Source organism: Erpetoichthys calabaricus, chromosome 9, assembly GCF_900747795.2.
Source record: "Erpetoichthys calabaricus chromosome 9, fErpCal1.3, whole genome shotgun sequence".
NCBI lineage: Eukaryota > Metazoa > Chordata > Cladistia > Polypteriformes > Polypteridae > Erpetoichthys > Erpetoichthys calabaricus.
Window position 1 is genome coordinate 79,498,179 of NC_041402.2, and position 22,747 is coordinate 79,520,925.

The 22,747-nt window shown below is 36.3% G+C and overlaps 1 protein-coding gene across 2 annotated transcripts in view; it reads right to left on the reverse strand.

The window, feature by feature from the left end:
• The window catches only part of dhx38 (DEAH (Asp-Glu-Ala-His) box polypeptide 38), a 114,672-nt gene that overhangs the window by 54,944 nt on the left and 36,981 nt on the right, over positions 1-22,747 (reverse strand). For both annotated transcript variants that reach the window (XM_051932061.1, XM_051932062.1), the window contains 7 exons: positions 20,580-20,735; positions 20,032-20,193; positions 15,902-16,009; positions 15,613-15,734; positions 12,443-12,580; positions 10,601-10,787; positions 6,178-6,363 (listed from right to left, as the gene is read on the reverse strand). In XM_051932061.1, coding sequence (XP_051788021.1) covers positions 6,178-6,363; positions 10,601-10,787; positions 12,443-12,580; positions 15,613-15,734; positions 15,902-16,009; positions 20,032-20,193; positions 20,580-20,735 — 1,059 coding nt within the window. The remainder of the gene's footprint in view (positions 1-6,177; positions 6,364-10,600; positions 10,788-12,442; positions 12,581-15,612; positions 15,735-15,901; positions 16,010-20,031; positions 20,194-20,579; positions 20,736-22,747) is intronic.

The following is a 22,747-nucleotide window of genomic DNA, read 5'->3' on the forward strand; positions in this document are numbered from 1 at the left end:
TGAAGTCACAATTTTCAAATAATAAAAAAAAAATGTCCTCATTTAAGATGGTTTGAGATTAAAAGGAAGTAGTTTAACATCAAAGTGATGGATGATGTTGGCATAGTTTAATTATAGATATAGATTTAATATACTTAAATTATTATGCAGGCTGTATATACAGTTGTGCTTGAAAGTTTGTGAACCCTTTAGAATTTCTATATTTCTGCATAAATATGACCTAAAACATTATCATTTTTTCACTCAAGTCCTAAAAGTAGATAAAGAGAAAACAGTTAAACAAATGAGACAAAAATATTATACTTCGTCCTTTATTTATTAAGGAAAATGATCGAATATTACATATTTGTGAGTGGCAAAAGTATGTGAACCTTTTCTGTCAGTATCAGGTGTTACCCCCTTTGCAGCAATAACTGCAACTAAACATTTCCGGTAACTGCTGATCAGTCCTGCACACCGGCTTGGAGGAATTTTAGCCCATTCCTCCGTACACAACAGCTTCAACTCTGGGATGTTGGTGGGTTTCCTCACATTAACTGCTCATTTCAGGTCCTTCCACAACATTTCGATTGGATTAAGGTCAGGACTTTGACTTGGCCATTCCAAAACATTAACTTTATTCTTCTTTAACCATTCTTTGGTAGAACGACTTGTGTGCTTAGGGTCATTGTCTTGCTGCATGACCCACCTTCTCTCGAGATTCAGTTCATGGACAGATGTCCTGACATTTTCCTTTAGAATTCTCTGAAATAATTCAGAATTCATTGTTCTGTCAATGAAGGCAAGCCGTCCAGGTCCAGATGCAGCAAAACAGGCCCAAACCATGATACTACCACCACAATGTTTCACAGATGGGATAAGGTTCTTATGCTGGAATGCAGTGTTTTCCTTTCTCCAAACATAACGCTTTTCATTTAAACCAAAAAGTTCTATTTTGGTCTCATCCGTTCACAAAACATTCTTCCAACAGCCTTCTGGTTTGTCCACGTGATCTTTAGCAAACTGCAGACAAGCAGCGATGTTTTTTTTGGAGAGCAGTGGCTTTCTCCTTGGTGTGCATGGCAGGATTGCATTGTTGCTCAGTGTTTTCCTGATGGTGGACTCAGGAACATGAACATTAGCCAATGTGAGAGAGGCCTTCAGTTGCTTAGAAGTTAACCTGGGGTCCTTTGTGACCTCGCCGACTATTACACGCCTTGCTCTTGGAGTGATATTTGTTGGTCGACAACTCCTGGGGAGGGTAACAATGGTCTTGAATTTCCTCCATTTGTACACAATCTATCTGACTGTGGATTGGTGGAGTCCAAACTCTTTAGAGATGGTTTTGTAACCTTTTCCAGCCTGATGAGCATCAATAACTCTTTTTCTGAGGTCCTCAGAAATCTCCTTTGTTCGTGCCATGATACACTTCCACAAACATGTGTTGTGAAGAGCAGACTTTGATAGATCCCTGTTCTTTAAATAACACAGGGTGCCCACTTACACCTGATTGTCATCCCATTGATTGAAAACACCTGACTCGAATTTCACCTTCAAACTAACTGCTAATCCTAGAGGTTCACATACTTTTGCCACTCATAAATATGTAATATTCAATCATTTTCCTCAATAAAATGACCAAGTATAATATTTTTGTCTCATTTGTTTAACTGGTTTCTCTTTACTTTTAGGACGAGTGAAAGTCTGATGATGTTTTAGGTCATATTTATGCAGAAATATAGAAAATTCTAAAGGGTTCACAACCTTTCGAGCACAACTGTATGTATACATATATACAGTCATATGAAAAAGTTTGGGAACCCCTCTCAGCCTGCATAATAATTTACTCTACTTTCAACAAAAAAAGATGACACTGATATGTCTTTCATTTCCTAGGAACATCGGAGTACTGGGGTGTTTTCCAAATAAAGATTTTTAGTGAAGCAGTATTTAGTTGTATGAAATTAAATGTGAAAAACTGGCTGTAAAAAAATTTGGGTCCCCTTGTAATTTTGCTGATTTGAATGCATGTAACTGCTCAATACTGATTACTTGCAACACCAAATTGGTTGGATTAGCTCGTTAAGGCTTGAATTTAATAGACAGGTGTGTCCAAGCATGAGAAAAGGTATTTAAGGTGGTCAATTGCAAGCTGTGCTTCCCTTTGACTCTCCTCTGAAGAGTGATAGCATGGGATCCTCAAAGCAACTCTCAAAAGATCTGAAAACAAAGATTGTTCAGTATCATGGTTTGGGTGAAGGCTACAAAAAGCTATCTCAGAGGTTTAAACTGTTAGTTTCAACTGTAAGGAATGTAATCAGGAAATGGAAGGCCACAGGCACAGTTGCTGTTAAACCCAGGTCTGGCAGGTCAAGAAAAATACACGAGCGGCATATGCAGAGGATTATAAGAATGTTTACAGACACTACAGTTGCTTGTTGTATGCAAATGCTCATTTAGACAAGCCAGATTCATTTTGGAACAAACTGCTTTGGACTGATGAGACAAAAATTGAGTTATTTGGTCATAACAAAAAGCACTTTGCATGACGGAAGAAGAACACTGCATTCCAAAAAAAAATCTGCTACCTACTGTCAAATTTGGTGGAGTTTCCATCATGCTGTGTGGCTAGTTCAGGGACTGGGGCACTTGTTAAAGTCGAGGGTCAGATGAATTCAACCCAATATCAACAAATTCTTCAGGATAATGTTCAAGCATCAGTCATAAAGTTGAAGTTACACAGGGGTTGGATATTCCAACAAGACAATGACCCAAAACACAGTTCGAAATCTACAAAGGCATTCATGCAGAGGAAGAAGTACAATGTTCTGGAATGGCTGTCACAGTCCCCTGACTTCAATATCATCGAAAATCTATGGGATGATTTGAAGCAGGCTGACCATGCTTGGCAGCCATCAAATTTAACTGGAGAGATTTTGTATGGAAGAATGGTCAAAAATACCTCCATCCAGAATCCAGACACTCATAAAAGGCTATAGGAGGCGTCTAGAGGCCGTTATATTTGCAAAAGGAGGCTCAACTAAGTATTGATGTAATATCTCTGTTGGGGTACCCAAATTTATGCACCTGTCTAATTTCGTTATGATGCATATTGCATATTTCCTGTTAATCCAATAAACTTAATGTCACTGCTGAAATACTACTGTTTCCATAAGGCATGTCATATATTAAAAGGAAGTTACTACTTTGAAAGCTCAGCCAATGACAAACAAAAACCAAAGAATTAAGAGGGGTTCCCATACTTTTTCATATGACTATTATATATATATATAAAATTTAAAAAAATCCTGGAAAGCAAAAGCAAGGCGACGATACATGATCTTCTCAGAAGTTTTCGGAAGACATTTAAAAGACCCGCGAGACAAAAGAGACTTGCCACGGAGCATCTCGCGGGGAACATAAACATGAGACTTGGTGTCAAGAGATTGTCCCAGGACCGTCTCGCGGGGATGTGGAACATGAGATTCTTGCAAGACACGCCCTACTTACAAAAGATATCATATAAGAGAACACCCATCAAAAAACACTCAGTCGTGTAAAAGCATGTAGTACACACATATCATGTGCTCTCAGCACATAAATAGAATAGAGACTCAAAGGTGTTGGAGAGAAAAAAAGGCAGATAATAGATTATGAAAGCAGTGGAATTCGAAAGGCTCAAACAAACGATGGCGCGATACACATGCAGACAAAGGTACAGAATATGAAATCAGTAAAATTCGAAAGTATTGTAGCGTCCCAGCCAGGTTGAGGGCTTTTTGGTTTTAAGTGACTGTTCGGTCCGATTGAGGGAGGGCAGAGTACAGCACGGAAGACTGATAGCGGGGTATTGATTGATGCGGTAAGGGGGGGCATTGGAGAGGGTGCTAGAAAGTTGTGTTTGGGGTTAGGAAGTCAGCCATTGTTCAAGTAAAACTTTTGTGACACTTTATCATGTCAGTCACTACAGTATCAAAGAAAAGATAGAAAAGATCGCATTACCGCAAACAAAAGGTGATTAATCCATCAGAACCAGGTGTAATTGAAAAAATAGCAGGACAAATCGAGGTCAGAAATAAAAGGCAAAGAGTAGACAACAAAGTCTTTTCCCATTCGCATCATTCAATGCATAAAACATTGATTTACACAATAATGGACCATACGCTATGAGAATCTGTGGTCCCGGAACAGTTAAAGCAACGAAAAGTTAAATTTCAAAGAATACATAATTCGGTCAGGTGTACATTGATGATCACGGAGAAGTGATGCAAATTTTAAGCGGCAAAAAGAAAGGTAATGTATATATTCCGAAAATAACATTACACACCAAAGGAGATCGTGATATGCCATTCGTATTAAAATGTTTACAGTTTACCGAGAGAATAGCTTTTGCTATGACAATCAATAAATCACAGGGACAAACATTAGAAAAAGTCGGATTATTTATTAGAGAAACAGAAACAATATTCACTCACGGGCAGTTATACGTTGCGTTGTCACAATGTCTCTCCAAAAAATATTGTTTTTAATGAAGCTTTAAAGTAAAAGTGCAAATAATGAAATTGAAACAATACCAAAGAAAAAAAAATGTAAAATTGTATATCCGATTAACCAAACACAGGGGTTGGCGAGCGAAGTGAGCAGGAGACGAAGCCCTCTAGCATATTATATATATATATATATATATATATATATATATATATATATATATATATATATATATATATATATATATATATATATATATATATATATATATATATTATATACACACACACACACACAACACAAATTACACCACATTTTTCACAAATTGTTTCATATTTTAAATTTCATGCAAACCACTGAATTTCCAATAACTTAAAGAAAAATATATTTTACATGTACCATTTACTGTAAAATGGGTTCAAATTTACTTACATTGTAGCATTTATGCACCATCAAATTTCTTTGATACCAATTTGTGAGCTGCTATGAAGCTGCAATTTGTCATTTTATTTAAATAAATTCTCCTTTGTATCTACCATATATTTTATACCAGTGATATGCAATATTAGTCCACTGGGAACCCCATGACCCCAGTTTTTGATCAAACCAATTTTACAATCAGTGTATTATTCCTAATTTTAACAGAAGTCATTGTTCATTAAGTGGTTCTTTTTTATTCTAAAAAATTATGAAATATTTGCATTTTTATCAGAACATTAAATACTTAAGTTTCCTTTGCAATTTAGTCTTTAAAACACCCAATAAATAAGCAGACAAGTGAAAATTGCATTAAAGTAATTGCTCCCTTCTGGCATTCATTACTGTTCTCTCCACTGTTCATTGGTAATTTTCATCATTTGGATACAACTAAGGGAACAAACTCTACATAAATCGGGGGGACTTAAATCAGGGGGACTTTAGATGACAGACAACAGAAGTATTAATGATTTTACTAAAAATATTACAGGGCCACATAACTAAACAATGAGATCAATTAAAAGTAAGAATGATACATTGATATTGAAATCAGATTCGGAAAAAAAAAGACTGTACTCAATAGAACTGATTATGAAAATCACTGTTTCATACTAACTAATAACAATAAAAAAATGAGAAAAAATATATTCTTGTTTAAGAGTCTAGTAAAGAGTTAAAAGAAGTCAACATCCTGATGTTAGCTCAACTGAAATACTCAACAAGTATCACCAGCCTAAAGCAGTTATTATTAATGTGCATTTAACTGTGTCTTTACCAAAAGTAATCTAAAAGATCATGAAAGTGAACTTATAATTATTTACCTTTTTAAAATTTTTTAATAATAGGAGCAGGTTAAATTGCTTCCTTCTAACCTTCTACTTTTAAAGTTTAGTCTCTTAGCTAATACACCACACTGCCCATCTTTATAAATGGAATGTGCCAAATTTCTACCAAACAAATATGTACAACTTATTAAAAAATAAAGGAAGATTTCAGTGGTCACTGATGCTAAAGAAGGTGACAAAGCTTGACTTAATTTAATGGTTCATATGTGTTGGATGGTTTTCTCTAAGCACAGTGAAGGCTGTCAGTAAGTAGCATTATTAAATAGTAAAAAAAACCCAAAATATGATATTTTTGTCAAATTGATGCAGAATACAGACCATTTTAAGTTTCTTTTTCACCACAGCACCTAGCTCTTATAAACAAAAGTAAATATACAAAAATTCTTACCTCTCTGAGGAGGCCAAACAGTACATCAGTATTAAGAGATCTTTCATGAGCCTCATCCATAATGATTGCACTGTAATGATCCAAGTCTGACTCACGCAAAGACTCCCTTAGAAGAATGCCATCAGTCATATATTTGATAACTGTCTTTTCTGAAGTACAGTCCTCAAAGCGAATGGCATAGCCCACCTATTATGGGGAAAAACATTGAAAATAGTAAATTTTTTAAATAATAATTAGCTCTTTCTTGTAGTCTATTTAAAAAGGAAACCTATAATTGTCTACTGACACTTTACTTCACACACTGGGCATGTATAGACATTGTTTTTAACTTGTGACTACCATATTGCCCATTACTTTTTAAAAATAAGTAAATCAGTAAATGTTGATATAACTGAATTTTGCAAGCTACAGGAAAAGGCAATTAATCAATCTATGAAACCTTAAGCATATATTTTCTTGTGTGTATTAGTTGAATAATTCAGCTTTATTAAGCAAATTCCGAAAACTTCCAGATGATGCAAATAGTGTTAGAGAAAACATTTTGACAAAAATGCAACCTTTTCCATTTGTGTGGTGCACTTATATTTATTGTTCTGAATTGCACAAACATTCATTCTTTTGTAGTTATTCTTTTATCAGCTTTGTTTTTCTTTGGATTACACTAAAGTTGTTTGCATCATTCTAGTGGAGCAGTACTAGTTAGTGTAAAGATATCAGAGAATTAACTGAATCCATAAATGTAAAAATCTACAATAAATGTTAACTCCTTCAACTCTGAATATAATTAAGAAAGAATTACACTTACACAAATTAACAGGAAATACAAGTTATGATCATAACTGTACGGACAAAGCTTGTTGGACATCCTATGTCAAAGCTATGGAGTTAACGACCAGCACACCCAACCAGCTACAACAGTCTTCGCTTTTCTGGGAAGGTGTTCCACAAGATTTTGTAGTATGGCTGTGGTAGTTTATTCCCATTCAGCCAAAACAGCAGTAGTGACTAGTGAAACAAATTTGGGCCTGGGCACAGTTTTTTTTTTTTATTGGGGGGGGGGGTGGTGGTTGGTAAATTGAAGGACCATTTATCTATTAAATAGTGCCTTTCACATCTATCTATCGGTCTATCTGGTCACTCCCATGCTCTCATGGACCTCATCATAGTGCTAACCCACATCTTGGCCTGTCCAGTACCAGATCCATACGACAAATCCAAGCAAAAAAATGTTATTCTTTTCACATTGCTGCCCAATCTGATGCCAGCTTTCCCATTTCTACTGTGCTCCAAAACTTCAGTCTGTGACATCAATGGTCCCTTATTCTTCCGACAACTTGCCCTATAGATGTGGAAAGGAACAGGTTCAGCTTCCTCCAAAATTTTATAGCACCTGTCTCTAAATTGCCTAATTCTCTGCCATCTTGACCAGTTCCCTAATCTGACAAAACTCTCACGCAGTGTCTACCCCTCTGTGGACGTCCTTCTTTCCTATAACACATCCATAGCATAGATCCAATCCAAATCTTATTCGGAGTCTTCTAATAAAGTGCCCAGTCCTTGGCCATTTCCACTGTATTCCATAAATCCTCATTATACAATCACTAGTCCTTTGATTTTTCTCAAGTCTTGTGTCCTAGTTTATCATTTACCACACCCAAAGAGTCATTCCCACCCTAATTTTATTCTACACTTGCTGCCAGACTGCCCTGTCCTATGTAAGTTTGCCAGGCTTACCTCATGCAGGCATAAATTCACACTGTAAGATCCACAGACTCACACATCTTAAAATATAACTGGCCCCCCAACCTGTACTGTACTACACCCACAGGACAAGTCCAATTTAAATCTTACTCTGCCTTTACGATCAAGATACCTATATTTCCTTGAAAATAAATTTTGCCCTTCTTTCGTTCAGGCCTGAAAATTTCTCAATTACTTTCTGATTATTTCACTAAGCCTGCCAAAAACAATTAGCCCCATACTATCAGTTTTTCCCAACCTTTATTTCTCCAGTGGCACACTTTTTGAAACAAAAATCATTCCAGGGCACACCACTATTTTACTAATTACTTACAGAAAAATATACAGTATATCTCATACACTTGCTCAACTGCCTGAAGGGGCGAGACTACCAGAGAAGCTGATAAAAATGGATCTCCGAGATCAACATTCACAGACATCATATTTAGTGACCACTTTGGTGGCACCTCCAAGCTGCTTTTCCCATTGCCCGCCCATCTCTACCTCAGAGGCAACTCTTATGCCCACTATCCACCAGTCCTGCGAGGCGTGCTGGTGACCACACACCCAGGGCAGTTGGACTCTAGCTGGAGGGAGACACATCCATGGAGCTCTAATATGGTGATCGTAGAGCTGCCTTTATGCCAGCTTCTCCAAATAGACCTATCCTCCTCAGAAAAGACTCAACCAAATGTGGAGCTTGAGCGGAAAAAAATCTGTATGTAAGCTTGCCTGCTGCTCAGTTCTTAAGTCAGGTGGGCCCAGTTCAAGCTCTTTAATCTTCGTTTTCTCTTTAAGTGAACAATTTATAAAGTGGTGTTTCATTAAAGAAATAATGTTTTGAAAAATCTGAAAGCATCTAATTAAACTGCAGCCTCAAGTCACCTGCTTACCGAAAGATCAAGGACTTACATCCATTCTCATTTGGCCAGCACCCTTCACTCAAGAAATATAGGTATTCACACAGAAATTAAACAAGTACACAAGTAAACAAAGTGCCCCACATTACAAACTGCCAATGCAAAAGAGCACGTGTGAGGTCAGGTACTGATGGTGGACAAGGGCTGCCTTACGATTCCAGTGTAATATTATTATTATTATTATTATTATTATTAATACTACATTTTATTTATATAGTGCCTTTCCCATGCTCAAGGCACTTACAGAATACAATAAAGAACGGCAGCATATACAGTATATAGCATTGTACAAACCAGATAAATAAATAAAGAAGATTAAGTCAGTGAATTCTGAAAAAAAAAAAAACAGACAACATAATTGATGGTCTAGCACACACACACAGGTTACATTAGCATCTTGACAGAGAGGTAAACTGAGAGAAGGGTAATAAAGTCAAGTAGAGCTAAAAGCCTTCCTGAACAGATGAGTTTTGAGTTGTTTTTTAAAAGAATTCATGGAGTCAGCTGATCTAATCAATTTTGGTAGGTCATTCCAGAGTCTGGGCGCTATACAGCTGAAGGCCCTGCCACCCATGGAGTGTAGATTAGTGTGGGGCACAACAAGATTGCCAGAATCAGAGGACCTTAGTGGGTGGGCAGGCACATAGTGATGAAGGTGGTCACTGATGTAGTTTGGCGCAAGGTTATTTAAGGCTTTGTAGGTTATTAGTAGGATTTTATATTCGATTATGTAAGACACAGGGAGCCAGTGAAGACGGAGCAGGATGGGAGTGATGTGCTCGCTGCTGCTGGTTCGAGTAAGGACTCTTGCAGCTGAGTTTTGAATAAGCTGGAGCTGTGATAGAAGATTAGAAGGGGCACCTGCCAGTAGGGAATTACAATAATCGATGCGGGATGTGATAAAAGCATGGACAAGTTTCTCAGCATTAGAGAAGGAGAGGAAGGAGCGAACAAGGGATATGTTACGGAGGTGAAAGTAAGAAAGTTTCTTAATGTGATTTATGTGGGCAGAATAAGAGAGGGAGGAATCAAAAATGACACCAAGATTTTTTTACAGTAGAGGCAGGTCTGATGAGATCACCGCCAAGATTGACTGGGAAGGAGCTCATTTTATTAAGTTGCAATTTAGTCCCAGTTTGCAGGAGTTCAGTTTTATTGGAATTTAATTTTAAACAGTTCTACTCCATCCAGGTTTTAATTTCACTAAGGCAGGTCGTGAGCTGAGAAAGCTCTGATGAAGTTCCACTTTTAACATTGAAGTAGAGTTGAGTATCATCTGCATAAAAATGATAACCCAGTCCATAGCTTGGTGGGGAAGTCCTTGAATGGCCTGCACAGAGCACTAATCTCCACCCCACTGAATACCTCAAAAGTATTCAGTGGGGTGGAGATTAGGGCTCTGTGCAGGCCATTCAAGGTCTTCCCCTCCAAACTTGTCAAACTTTGTCTTTATGGCCAAGGCTTTGTTCCAGTCATGTTGGAACAGAAAAGGGCCTTCAAACTGTTACCATAAATGACTACATCTGTATTTTATATTAAATCAGCATATTTTGCCTATGCTTCAATGTACATATGGAAAATAAATAAACTAACCTAAAATCAATAATAGCATATAAACCAACAATATATTAATAAATTCAGCAAAATTCTATTTTAGCACACTTAAAGCATTATAGCTGCACAATATTAATGTTTATTAATCAGTTGAAAGCCAGTAATATTCTAAAACATCATTAATAATATGGCAAATTAAATTCTTTTACCTCATCTCCCAAACTACATCCATGTTCCTCGCTCACTCTCTTGGCCACACTCATGGCAGCAACCCTTCGGGGCTGTGTGCACCCTACCATGCCATACTGTGTGTAACCATCTTCATGCAGGTATTGTGTAAGCTGTGTGGTCTTTCCACTGCCAGTTTCACCCACAACAATAACAATACTGTTATCCCTGAAATAAGTTCACAACAAATAAACATTCATTTTAAATATTACAGAGCATCAGGCTTCATTGACTGGTAACAAGCTTTGTAACAGAGGAAAAACAATCTACTGTATATATGAACAACAAGTAGGGCTGGGCAATGAAACGATAAAGATAATTACAACAAAATAACTTTTCCTCAAAAGAAACATAACACATGGTTGATAGAAAGTTGACAGAACTTTTTTTTATCCAGGTTTTGACAGACAAAACAAAAAGCCAAAGATAATGAGAATAGCATCCAGCCAAACCAATCCTGTGGCAGGAATAGAGTTACTACAACATCAGGTTAGGTTACCACACACAGCACAGAGCATAACAGCCAGCAGCAGCACACGTGGTAATGTTTGGGTTGCAGCAGTCACGTGTGTCAGCATGTCAGGAGCGAGATAAAAGAGAAAATTATGACACAAAAATTAGGGGAGGGGGAATAAAAAAAATCAGCATTACTGAAGAAGACACCCAACGGACACAGACCAAGGCTCAAAAGATAAGGACATTGTTGAAAAGAAGGGTCTGATTAATTTGGTAGTGTGGAGATATTTTTGATACTTAAAGTCTGACAAGAAGCAGAGTGTCGAAAGCACATTCCCACAATGACGGGTAATACCACTACTCTTTTGTACAGTCTGAAGCAGTGCTATCGTTTACAGCATGTACAATGTAAGACGTTACAGTCCCAGACCCAAGCAAGTGCTGCTCTAATGGGGATTTCTTGTGCCTTTCTTTTTTCTGCCTTAGAGAACAAACTGACCACAATTGGGTGAATGTGTCAATTTTGTTTATGCTCTCCTACATTTACATACAGAATGTTTTTGTCGGTTTATTTATGGGTTTGTTTCCCAACCATGTAGAACAGTTTGAGTCTATACAAAGGAAAGGATACAGTACATAATACAAAATAAAATCTCAAAAAAACTACTTAATACCTACATTTATTTGGAAATGACCAAAGAATTTACTTAGTGTTCTCTTGTAAAACTTGAAAGCATCTGACTGGTTCGAATTGATATTATTTTGCATTACCCATTTTATTAATTTGGAATTGACCAAAGAATTTAGTTGCACATTTTGTTTGTGTTCTCCTGTAACACTTGAAGCCTTTGACTTGTCAGAATTAAAATTTTTGTTTATTATATATACCTATTTTACTTATTTGAAATACAGTTGTATAATCTTCTACAGTACATTTGTTATTTTCAACTTCTGACAGAAAACAAATAATATTTAAACCAAAATTAACCTTATGACATCTTCACATTTCACTTAAGGAGTAAAAATTAACCTTTAAGCTTGACAGAAATAGTGATTTGATTTATACTGTGATATATAATCAATCATGATAAAACGATTTTACATATCACCCAGCCACAGGCACAAATCACAGAAATGTACCATTGAAGCTACTAAATATGCATGCAACTTAACTTCAACTTAACTTAATCTTGGGTGAATAATAAAAGTAACTTTTAAATGTAATCATCTTGACAAAAACTGCATTTTTCATTCCTATTATAAAAAGGGTAACATATAAAAGTGGTTTCTAGGATAAATCTCCTGTTAATGTGTTCAAGATCCTGCAGGATATTATCCATTGCTAAATACAATCAAAGGACACCCACCTGATTATGTTGAGTAACTGCTGCCTAACTGCAAAGATTGGAAGGTATTGTCTTTGCTCCAAAAGAGTCTTCTTTTTGGAAAATTCACTGCTAGCTTCACTTTTCTCTTTCATATGCTCAGCAAATTTCTGCTCAGCCCTAAGAGAAAGAGAGATGTTTATTTATATGTTTATTTATACATTTCTTCACATGGAAGGACCCAAAACTGGAAATGGTGACATTCAATCACAAGACACACACTCGGTTACAGTTAGCACGTTCTCTTTACATTTGCCTTCTCAGCACAGACAGTGGCATAGTCAGAGTTTAAGCACAGGAACGTAAAGCTCCCACATTTGATGTGCTAGAGTTTGGGGGGTTGGCATCAGGGCTTACTAAAAAGCATAAATAAATACTGAGTTTTCTTACTTCCAATTGTTACTGAAAGCATGTTTTTAAAAGTAAAGAAGAAACATAGAACAATACTGAAAATGGTGACAGTGGAAAATTAAAGATGGACTGTTCCTTTAGAATTATCCTCATGTTAGCTTTTAAACTCCAGTAAGAATGTTTTATTGAAAAGTTGAGAGTTCTTCAGGAACTGAAATCAAAACACTGTAATGCTATTCTAGTATTTGATCAGTACACCTCTTGAATAAATATTACTACAAATTTGATATAATTTATCCATTTTTCTAACCAATTAAATCCAGTTCACAGTAGTGGGATGTAATTCTATCATTTTACCACAACTACCATTTCACTCTGTAAAATCATGTCATCAAAAAATTAAATACTCTATATGGATATTAATACATGGAAACAGTCAGAGTTTGTGACTATTTATACATAACATTCATCTCAACTAATCTTTCAATGCTATATGATGAAATGAAAAATTATACAGGTAATTAAAATTTAAGTGGTGTGTTGAATATCTGCATATCTTCCAAAGCAGTCACACTTGTTTTCTGTCACTGTGGATAATTTGTTTAAAAAAACTAGATTAGTACACATAGGTACTTACAGGAGTATTTGCAATTGTGTCCTAAGTAAAAGTATTCTTGTTGTAAATCTCAAAAATGCTAGACTTCATGGAATTTGTTCAAGTATACACATTGTTCGCTCTAATTCCTGATGAGACAAATCACTCCCTGATATTACACAAAACAAGAATTACTCCACCATAAAAGAAAAAAAGGACTACTTTCACAAGCAGGCTGAATTTGAATCACTATACTGTGAACTAAATGTGTCAACTTGACCACACAGATGTGATGACTTCGCTAACTGATCTAGATGGCAGAATGTATGTACCCTAGATGACTGATACAGTCCATCAGCAGTGACAACTCGTACCAACTCCATGTTACAATATTATCCCAATTCTTAGGACAATATGAGAATATTGCTAATTTGATTAATGTATTAAAAGCAACCTATATTCTGCAATATATTGATCAAAATCAAAGTTCACACACAAAAGATATATCAGTATATTACAAAAATAAAAAATGAGCTCTAATGTTGAGCAGGACTGTCAACAACAAGCCTAAAATACTTAAAATGTAAAATGTGTTTAATTTAAAAATCTCTTCTATAAAAATACCAATTTATTATGGATGTATTTTCATTATACTATTATTCCAATTGTGTAAAAACTGAATTAGTGTGAACAAAGAAGTATAAATTCTTATGATTACCTCTATACATTATTGAAGTACAATCCATTTATTTTTTCTAGTACTATACCTACTTGCAAAGCAAAATGTATACATTATAACCACAATAAGACAATCTCAAACTAGGGATGTACCGATACCACTTTTTTGGAAAACGAGTACGAGTACGAGTACTTGCATTTCAGTACTTGCTGATACCGAGTACTTAATAAAAACATGATTTAAATTTACAGGTAACAGCTTTAGTCATATAATTTAACAAAAAAAACAAGAAACTCTCGTCTATCCACTGGGCGGTTAGGCTAATTAGCGACACGGGGCTAACACTGCTTGTCCAAATATCCGTGGTGAAACTAAACGCAGAGGAGGCTTGCAGTAGGCTGTGGATATGTTTTTTCAAGGAGTCGTGTAGTTTAGGCAGCTCCGTGTCAGTCATGTAGCGCCGGCTTGGGATATCATATCTGGGCTCCAGAACATGGAGGAGACGCGGGAATCCCACATTTTCTACCTCCGAGAGTGGCTGGTCACTCAATGCAATGTACTCGATAATTGCCTGTGTTATTTTCACAGCACGTGGATTGTCTCTGGACATTTTCTCTCGTCTTGCAAGAGTTTGCTGCAGCGTGGGTTGTGTTGGTTTAGAAGCGTGGGTAAACTCTTTGTACTCGTTGTCGTGTTGGGATTTTAGGTGCTTGATTAAATTACTTGTGTTAAATGCGCTACCTTTTGAGCCTCCTCTGGACAATTTCGCTGAGCACAATTTGCAGTCCGCCTTTGTTTTGTCGTCTTCATTCACTTTGAAATAGTTCCACACGGCTGACATGTCTCGCCTCGCCTTCTCCCCGCTCTGAGCTGCAGCCGGGGCCTGGGGGCGGGCACTCGGTGCCTGTGGTTAACCCCTTACACGCCGCTCAAACATAGACATTTCTCAGACCGTGGTATTGGTCCCTGGTATCGGGGGACTTTTAACGAGTACGAGTACTTTAGAAAATGTGGTATCGGTGCATCCCTATCTCAAACAATATGATAAATGAAAAAAAAAAAAAAAAAAAATGGTGTACAGTACTGTACTTGATAATCCAATCAAAGTATAGAATTTTTTTATTGTGGAAAATTAAAAATACAGACCCTTTGTCTTAAATTGTGGAACTTGCAATTTACTTTTTGTACAGGTCTGCTCGAAATATTCATTGTTTAAAAGCACTGAAAAACAGGATATGTGAATTCAGTACAAGCCATCCTAGTTTTCTCATTCTATTATGTATCCAATAAAAACCGACATATACAAATGATATTCACTCATGTGTATTAGATAATTGAGTCACATCTAAGAAGAATGCTATAAACCAAAAGATCTCCTACTGTGGCTTACTTTCTCTTCTTCAATATGACTCCAAATTTTTTGGTTATTTTCAACAAACAACACCAGAAACAGCAAAAAAAAAAAAAAAAAAAAAAAAAAAAAAAAAAAAAAACATTATTTTAAATAGAAAATGTTTTAGGATATACTTATAGTCCACACTGCCATCTTCACCCACAGTTCTGGTCTGTGCATCATCATCTTCTTTCTTCTGGATACCCATGATGTCTCCAAGTTTAGTTCCCGCCAACTCCCAATGCTTATGTTGAGCCTACAAATAAGCAAAGAACTATTACACTTGAAAACACTTTATCTTTAATTTTGAACATAACTGCAAAATTCATCATAAAGACATTTAAATCCAGCAAGGAAATAAGAAATCAAAAATCTGAAGACATTTAAACTTAGTCCTATGCACTGTGTGGAAAAGAATTTTACCTTTTTACGCTCTTTTTGTTCGCGATGCTTGCGGACAAGCTGACTTCCTTTACGGGAGATGATGGCCATATCTGATGTTGCATCTTTAACTGGGATAACAGGTTCAGGCTTTAAAATAGTTAAATAAGAAAAAATAACTTTAGAATTACAGGAACAAATGCTTATAACACAATCAGCGTTTTAAAAAAAATGTGTTTTTCCATATTTGTACAGTATCTTCCGAAAATATACAAACTCAATTAAAAGGTTTCAAATGCGGCTGAACTACAAATCTTCATTCAACCTATTTTTATTACAAACTCATTTGCTGGTTTAAAAATACAAAAGTAGTTGTCAAAACATATCCAAAATACAAAATTAGAACAACAGGGGTAGCTGCAATTTCAGATAAGACTTTCTTCTGAGGATGATGTTATAGACAACTTAAAGTCGCAACCTTTGGGATGGGTATTGTGCATGTGTTACCATTCACCATGCTTTGTGCAATACTGCTTTCAAAACCTAGTAGGAGGAAGATGCTGCTATTTAAAACTGGCAAAAGCCTCTTTGTGAAATGTATCAATTGGATGTCATCCTGGAAGAGTATATTTCAAAATCAAAAATTATCCAGTTCCATAGTCTTTTAGGTTATTTTCCATGTTAATTAATGCATTTTGGTAACAGTTTTATCATTCAGTTTTGGCTCTGTAAAACGGCCACAATGTTCAATTTCCAGTTCCAACTCTAACGTTGAATTGCTCCTAGTTCAAAATGGCTATATAATAGCTCAAGGAGTGCACTGCAGTGTAGTGACGCTCTTATGAAGATTTAGTATTCAAATGAGGTAAGAATGCACTTGCAACAAAGTCTTTTTTAGAACTGAAGATTATGTGAGGGAGTGTGCTAGTTCAGAAAATGATGACCATCTTCTACAATTAAAGTCTTCCCTAAATCCAAAGATAATTGACTAGTTCTGCTAATTAACAGCTGATAAATCAATGGCTTATAGTTAAACTTTGTTCATTTATAGCTTTATGACAAAATTTAGTACAATTTAATTTTAATTTGCTTTTGTTAATTCACTCTTTTAAATCAGCTTTAAATTAGACTAGATTATTAAGGAAATGAATTATCCTGTTCTTTGTTGATGGTTCTAATTGAAGAACTCAATAAATAGCACTCCTGCTTTGTTTTCATTGCTGATAGGGTAATGTCCTGCAACATTGAACTGGACAGTTGTAGGAGAAAACGAATGAAAATATTGGGTAATTTAGGTACTGCAAAAATGTACTGATTACTCATTTACGATTATGTAACAAGACCTTCTTTGGGTCTTCATAACACTTAAAGCATCAGTAAAGTGTTTATTCATCTCTGCAATGTGACCTACTAACAAAACTTCACTTTGGAGTGGTCTGAGGTGGCTCAACGGAAATACATTTCTCTTGAAATTACATAGTAAGTGCAAGACCTGTGCATCCTTCATATCAACAAGTAATTTTACCATCATGTCAATATCCCATACTGCAGAGAGGTGAATAACCCATCTACTGATGTTTAATAAGTGTTTTGGTCTTCATAAAAACTCTTTGTTAACACTTTCAAGGAAGGAGTTGACAATAGTCAACACATAAAGAATTGAAGGCCAACCATAAAGAAAAATTACCTAGAATGTATTGTATAGTTTAACCGCTAGATGGTAGCAAAGACCATGAGATAAAGTTAAATCGCCATTAATTTTCATTAGAGCATGGCATTAAATCCCGGCAACTGCCCCCGTCAAAAGAAATCCTCTGCCAGTTATGTGTTGTGTATTCTCGATGACTCAGATTCTGCACTGTCACATGAGGATTTTGAGCTGTCAGAGGATAGAGACAATGAGAGTGCTGCTGAAAAACTGTTTTGTTAGTTTTATGTTTTTCATAATCTGGGTAATAAAAAGAATCTTGAAAAAAAATGCCACCAGAGTTACAGTGGTGTGAAAAACTATTTGCCCCCTTCCTGATTTCTTATTCTTTTGCATGTTTGTCACACAAAATGTTTCTGATCATCAAACACATTTAACCATTAGTCAAATATAACACAAGTAAACACAAAATGCAGTTTTTAAATGATGGTGTTTATTATTTAGGGAGAAATAAAATCCAAACCTACATGGCCCTGTGTGAAAAAATAATTGCCCCCTTGTTAAAAAATAACCTAACTGTGGTGTATCACACCTGAGTTCAATTTCCGTAGCCACCCCCAGGCCTGATTACTGCCACACCTGTTTCAATCAAGAAATCACTTAAATAGGAGCTGCCTGACACAGAGAAGTAGACCAAAAGCACCTCAAAAGCTAGACATCATGCCAAGATCCAAAGAAATTCAGGAACAAATGAGAACAGAAGTAATTGAGATCTATCAGTCTGGTAAAGGTTATAAAGCCATTTCTAAAGCTTTGGGACTCCAGCGAACCAGAGTGAGAGCCATTATCCACAAATGGCAAAAACATGGAACAGTGGTGAACCTTCCCAGGAGTGGCCGGCCGACCAAAATTACCCCAAGAGCGCAGAGACGACTCATCCGAGAGGTCACAAAAGACCCCAGGACAACGTCTAAAGAACTGCAGGCCTCACTTGCCTCAATTAAGGTCAGTGTTCACGACTCCACCATAAGAAAGAGACTGGGCAAAAACGGCCTGCATGGCAGATTTCCAAGACGCAAACCACTGTTAAGCAAAAAGAACATTAGGGCTCGTCTCAATTTTGCTAAGAAACATCTCAATGATTGCCAAGACTTTTGGGAAAATACCTTGTGGACTGATGAGTCAAAAGTTGAACTTTTTGGAAGGCAAATGTCCCGTTACATCTGGCGTAAAAGGAACACAGCATTTCAGAAAAAGAACATCATACCAACAGTAAAATATGGTGGTGGTAGTGTGATGGTCTGGGGTTGTTTTGCTGCTTCAGGACCTGGAAGGCTTGCTGTGATAGATGGAACCATGAATTCTACTGTCTACCAAAAAATCCCGAAGGAGAATGTCCGGCCATCTGTTCGTCAACTCAAGCTGAAGCGATCTTGGGTGCTGCAACAGGACAATGACCCAAAACACACCAGCAAATCCACCTCTGAATGGCTGAAGAAAAACAAAATGAAGACTTTGGAGTGGCCTAGTCAAAGTCCTGACTTGAATCCAATTGAGATGCTATGGCATGACCTTAAAAAGGCGGTTCATGCTAGAAAACCCTCAAATAAAGCTGAATTACAACAATTTTGCAAAGATGAGTGGGCCAAAATTCCTCCAGAGCGCTGTAAAAGACTCATTGCAAGTTATCGCAAACGCTTGATTGCAGTTATTGCTGCTAAGGGTGGCCCAACCAGTTATTAGGTTCAGGGGGCAATTACTTTTTCACACAGGGCCATGTAGGTTTGGATTTTTTTTTCTCCCTAAATAATAAAAACCACCATTTACAAACTGCATTTTGTGTTTACTTGTGTTATATTTGACTAATGGTTAAATGTGTTTGATGATCAGAAACATTTTGTGTGACAAACATGCAAAAGAATAAGAAATCAGGAAGGGGGCAAATAGTTTTTCACACCACTGTAAGGTCTTGCTACATAAATGTAAATGAGTATTGGATACATTTTTGTACTACCTAAACTAAAGTGTTACCAAATTTATTTTTGGAGCAGATTTATTATACCAGTGGATTCTAATGGCTAATATCTCTTGTGACGGTTACTAATTTTGTTCATGCCTTCAAATCTAGAGCTACATTTTTTTTTGGGATCAGACCTCAAAATGTCATTCTAAAAATAATCTTAAAGGTATGCTAGAAAGATTTCCCAAAAGCATATTGTTAATGTAAAAAATTAAAATAAACTATGCTAGTTACCATCAAGCTTAAAAATTGCCTCTCAAGCACTGTACAGTTTTTAAAAAAATACATTAAAACTAAAGCATTTGTACAGAAATGTGTTCTTTAAATTACACTTTAAACCAAAATGAAAGCAATAACATAACAGAGATGCACAAATTTAATCAAGCATTAATAAAAAAAATGTTACAGCTTCTACAGGATAAAACCACAAGAAAGCTATAACAAAAAAATAAGCATCATAAGAAGTAATTTTTATAATGACATGACACCATTTATATTGCTCACTTGTTTAGTGAAGACTATCCTCCCATCCAAGAATGGTGGCACTAAATTATGTACAAGAAGGTGAACTCTTGCTGCGTTATCCTCTTCAAAATCTTCATCCACCTCCAAACGTTGTACCACACCACTGGTCAACATGCGATTAGTTTCCCATCGTTCATTATCCTGCACAGATGAACACACAGATAGTCTGTAAAAGGTGATTTTTAAACTGTATGTGAAAAAATTTGATTTATAGAAAAACTGAAACCACAACTGAAACTTAGCAAGTGTTAAACTTTGCTCAATTCAAATGTGGTACTTTTAAAATCATCACTCACAAGAAATAAGTAAACCCACCATAAAAAAATAAACCTCTAATTATTTTATCCACCTCTTATATTTTTAATTTGATAGCAACCAATACTACAAGTAATAACTCAACAGTATAACTGCAAATTCTAAATTGAAAAAGCAGATCTGGACTTTGAATTCATTAATGTTTTCCTAAAGGAATTCTATATTTTATACTTGATAATGTTATCCAATGTTATGCTTTGAACAAATCCTACCTCATTAATTTGTCGCTTCTTTGCAGAGATACGTTTCTGGGTCTGTTTTTGCAGAATTTGCTCCCTTTTTTTTACATAATCATCTGAACTAGAGGTGAGAGGATTATGGAATTCATCATAACCTTCATCCATCATGTACCAATCACGGTCTGCTTGCTGAAAAGAAATAATTAGATTTTGAAATTTATACCTACATTTACCATAGTTATTAAACACATCACTTAATTAGCAAATATATACTCTATTAAGGCCTGTATCCTGATTTTAGTCAACCATTGGTAAAGCCTCATACAAATGTTTACTTATTCTCTCAGCAATAAACACATTTTACAGTTATCGGATACAAAAATGAGATCCACAGTAACATAAAATATCATAAGATAATCATTTATTACATAAACTCATTTTATGCAAACATAATAACTGGCACCCAAGTAAACTGCATCAGGTTTTGGGGTAATCATATTATAAAAGCTGTTAAGCTTCATGGGGTCATTTACTTTAGTAATCAGTCATTAATACATACACTAACACAGAAAGAATTTCCATAGGAAAAATATAAGAAAGAATTGATGATGCATCATTAACCATTAATCCTTCTCCTTTCTAAATATCACATGCACTATTCACCAATACCAGGAACCCATCTAAGCCTTCCTGTGTCCTGAGGTTTAAGGGAAATCAAGAAATAAAATGATTACAACATCTCTCCTTGTTAAAAGAAAAGAATACATCAAGGAAAATTAAGAAACTGTTACAGAAATATCATAATTATGCAAAAAAATTCAACTGTCAGAATTATGTACAGTGTCATCATTTCAAATGGATATGAACCAAACTTATCTCAAGTTTGGTACACACAAGTAAGCGAGTATGTATATTTACACTATCATTTTGCTAAATTTATTGGAGAGTGCCAATGTGTTGCACGTTGATTAGCATGTACAAGTAAGAATTTCACTATACATGTATACAATATATAAAAAATATGTTTATAGGGTCGTTTTTATATATTGTCCCATGTAGAGTGAAATTCTTAAAAAAAAAAAAAAAAAGTGTCAGACAGAGTAATGATTATGAAGCTGGAAACTGGAGGTGTGATGATGAATGTTGTTAGTGCATATGCCCTGCAAGTTGGGTGTGCGATGGATGAGAAAGAAGATTTTTGGAGTGAGTTGGATGAAGTGATGAACAGTGTACCCAAGAGACAGAAAGAGGTTATTGGAGTGGATTTCAATGGACAGGTTTGTGAAGGGAACAGAGGAGATGAGGAGGTGATGGATAGGTATGGTGTCAAGGAGAGGAATGAAGAAGGTCAGAGGATAGTAGATTTTGCCAAAAGGATGGACATGGCTGTGATGAATACGTATTTTAAGAAGAGGGAGGAACATATGGTTACATACAAGAGTGGAGGAAGATGCACACAGGTAGATTACATCCTATGCAGAAGAGTCAACCTAAAGGAGATTGAAGACTGCAAAGTGGTGGCAGGGGAAAGTGTAGTTAAGCAGCATAGGATGATGGTCTGTAGGATGACAGAGATCAAGAAGAGGAAGAGAGTGAGGGCAGAGCCAAGGATCAAATGGTGGAAATTGAAAAAGAAAGACTGCAAGGTTGAGTTTAGGGAGAAGGTGAGACAGGCACTGGGTGGTAGTAAAGAATTACCAGACAGTTGGGAAACTACAGCAGATGTAGTAAGGGTGACAGCAAGAAGGGTACTTGGGGTGACCTCTGGACAGAGGAAGGAGGAAAAGGAAACCTGGTGGAGGAATGGGGAAGTACAGGAGACTATACAGAGGAAGAGGATGGAAGAAGTGGGATAGTCTGAGAAATACAGAAAGTAGACAAGAGTACAAGGAGATAAGGTGCAAGGTGATGAGAGAGGTGGCGAAGGCTAAAGAAAAGGCGTATGATGAGTTGTATGAGAAGACTGACACTAAGGAGGGAGAAAAGGACCAGTACCAATTGGCCAGACAGAGGGACTGAGCTGGGAAAGATGTGCAGCAGGTTAGGGTAATAAAGGATACAGACTGAAACATACTCAAGCGAGGAGAGAGTGTTGAGCAGATGGAAAGAGCACTTTTTGAGGTTGATGAATGAAGAGAATGAGAGAGAGAAAAGAGGTTGGATGATGTGGAGATAGTGAATCAGGAAGTGCAATGGATTAG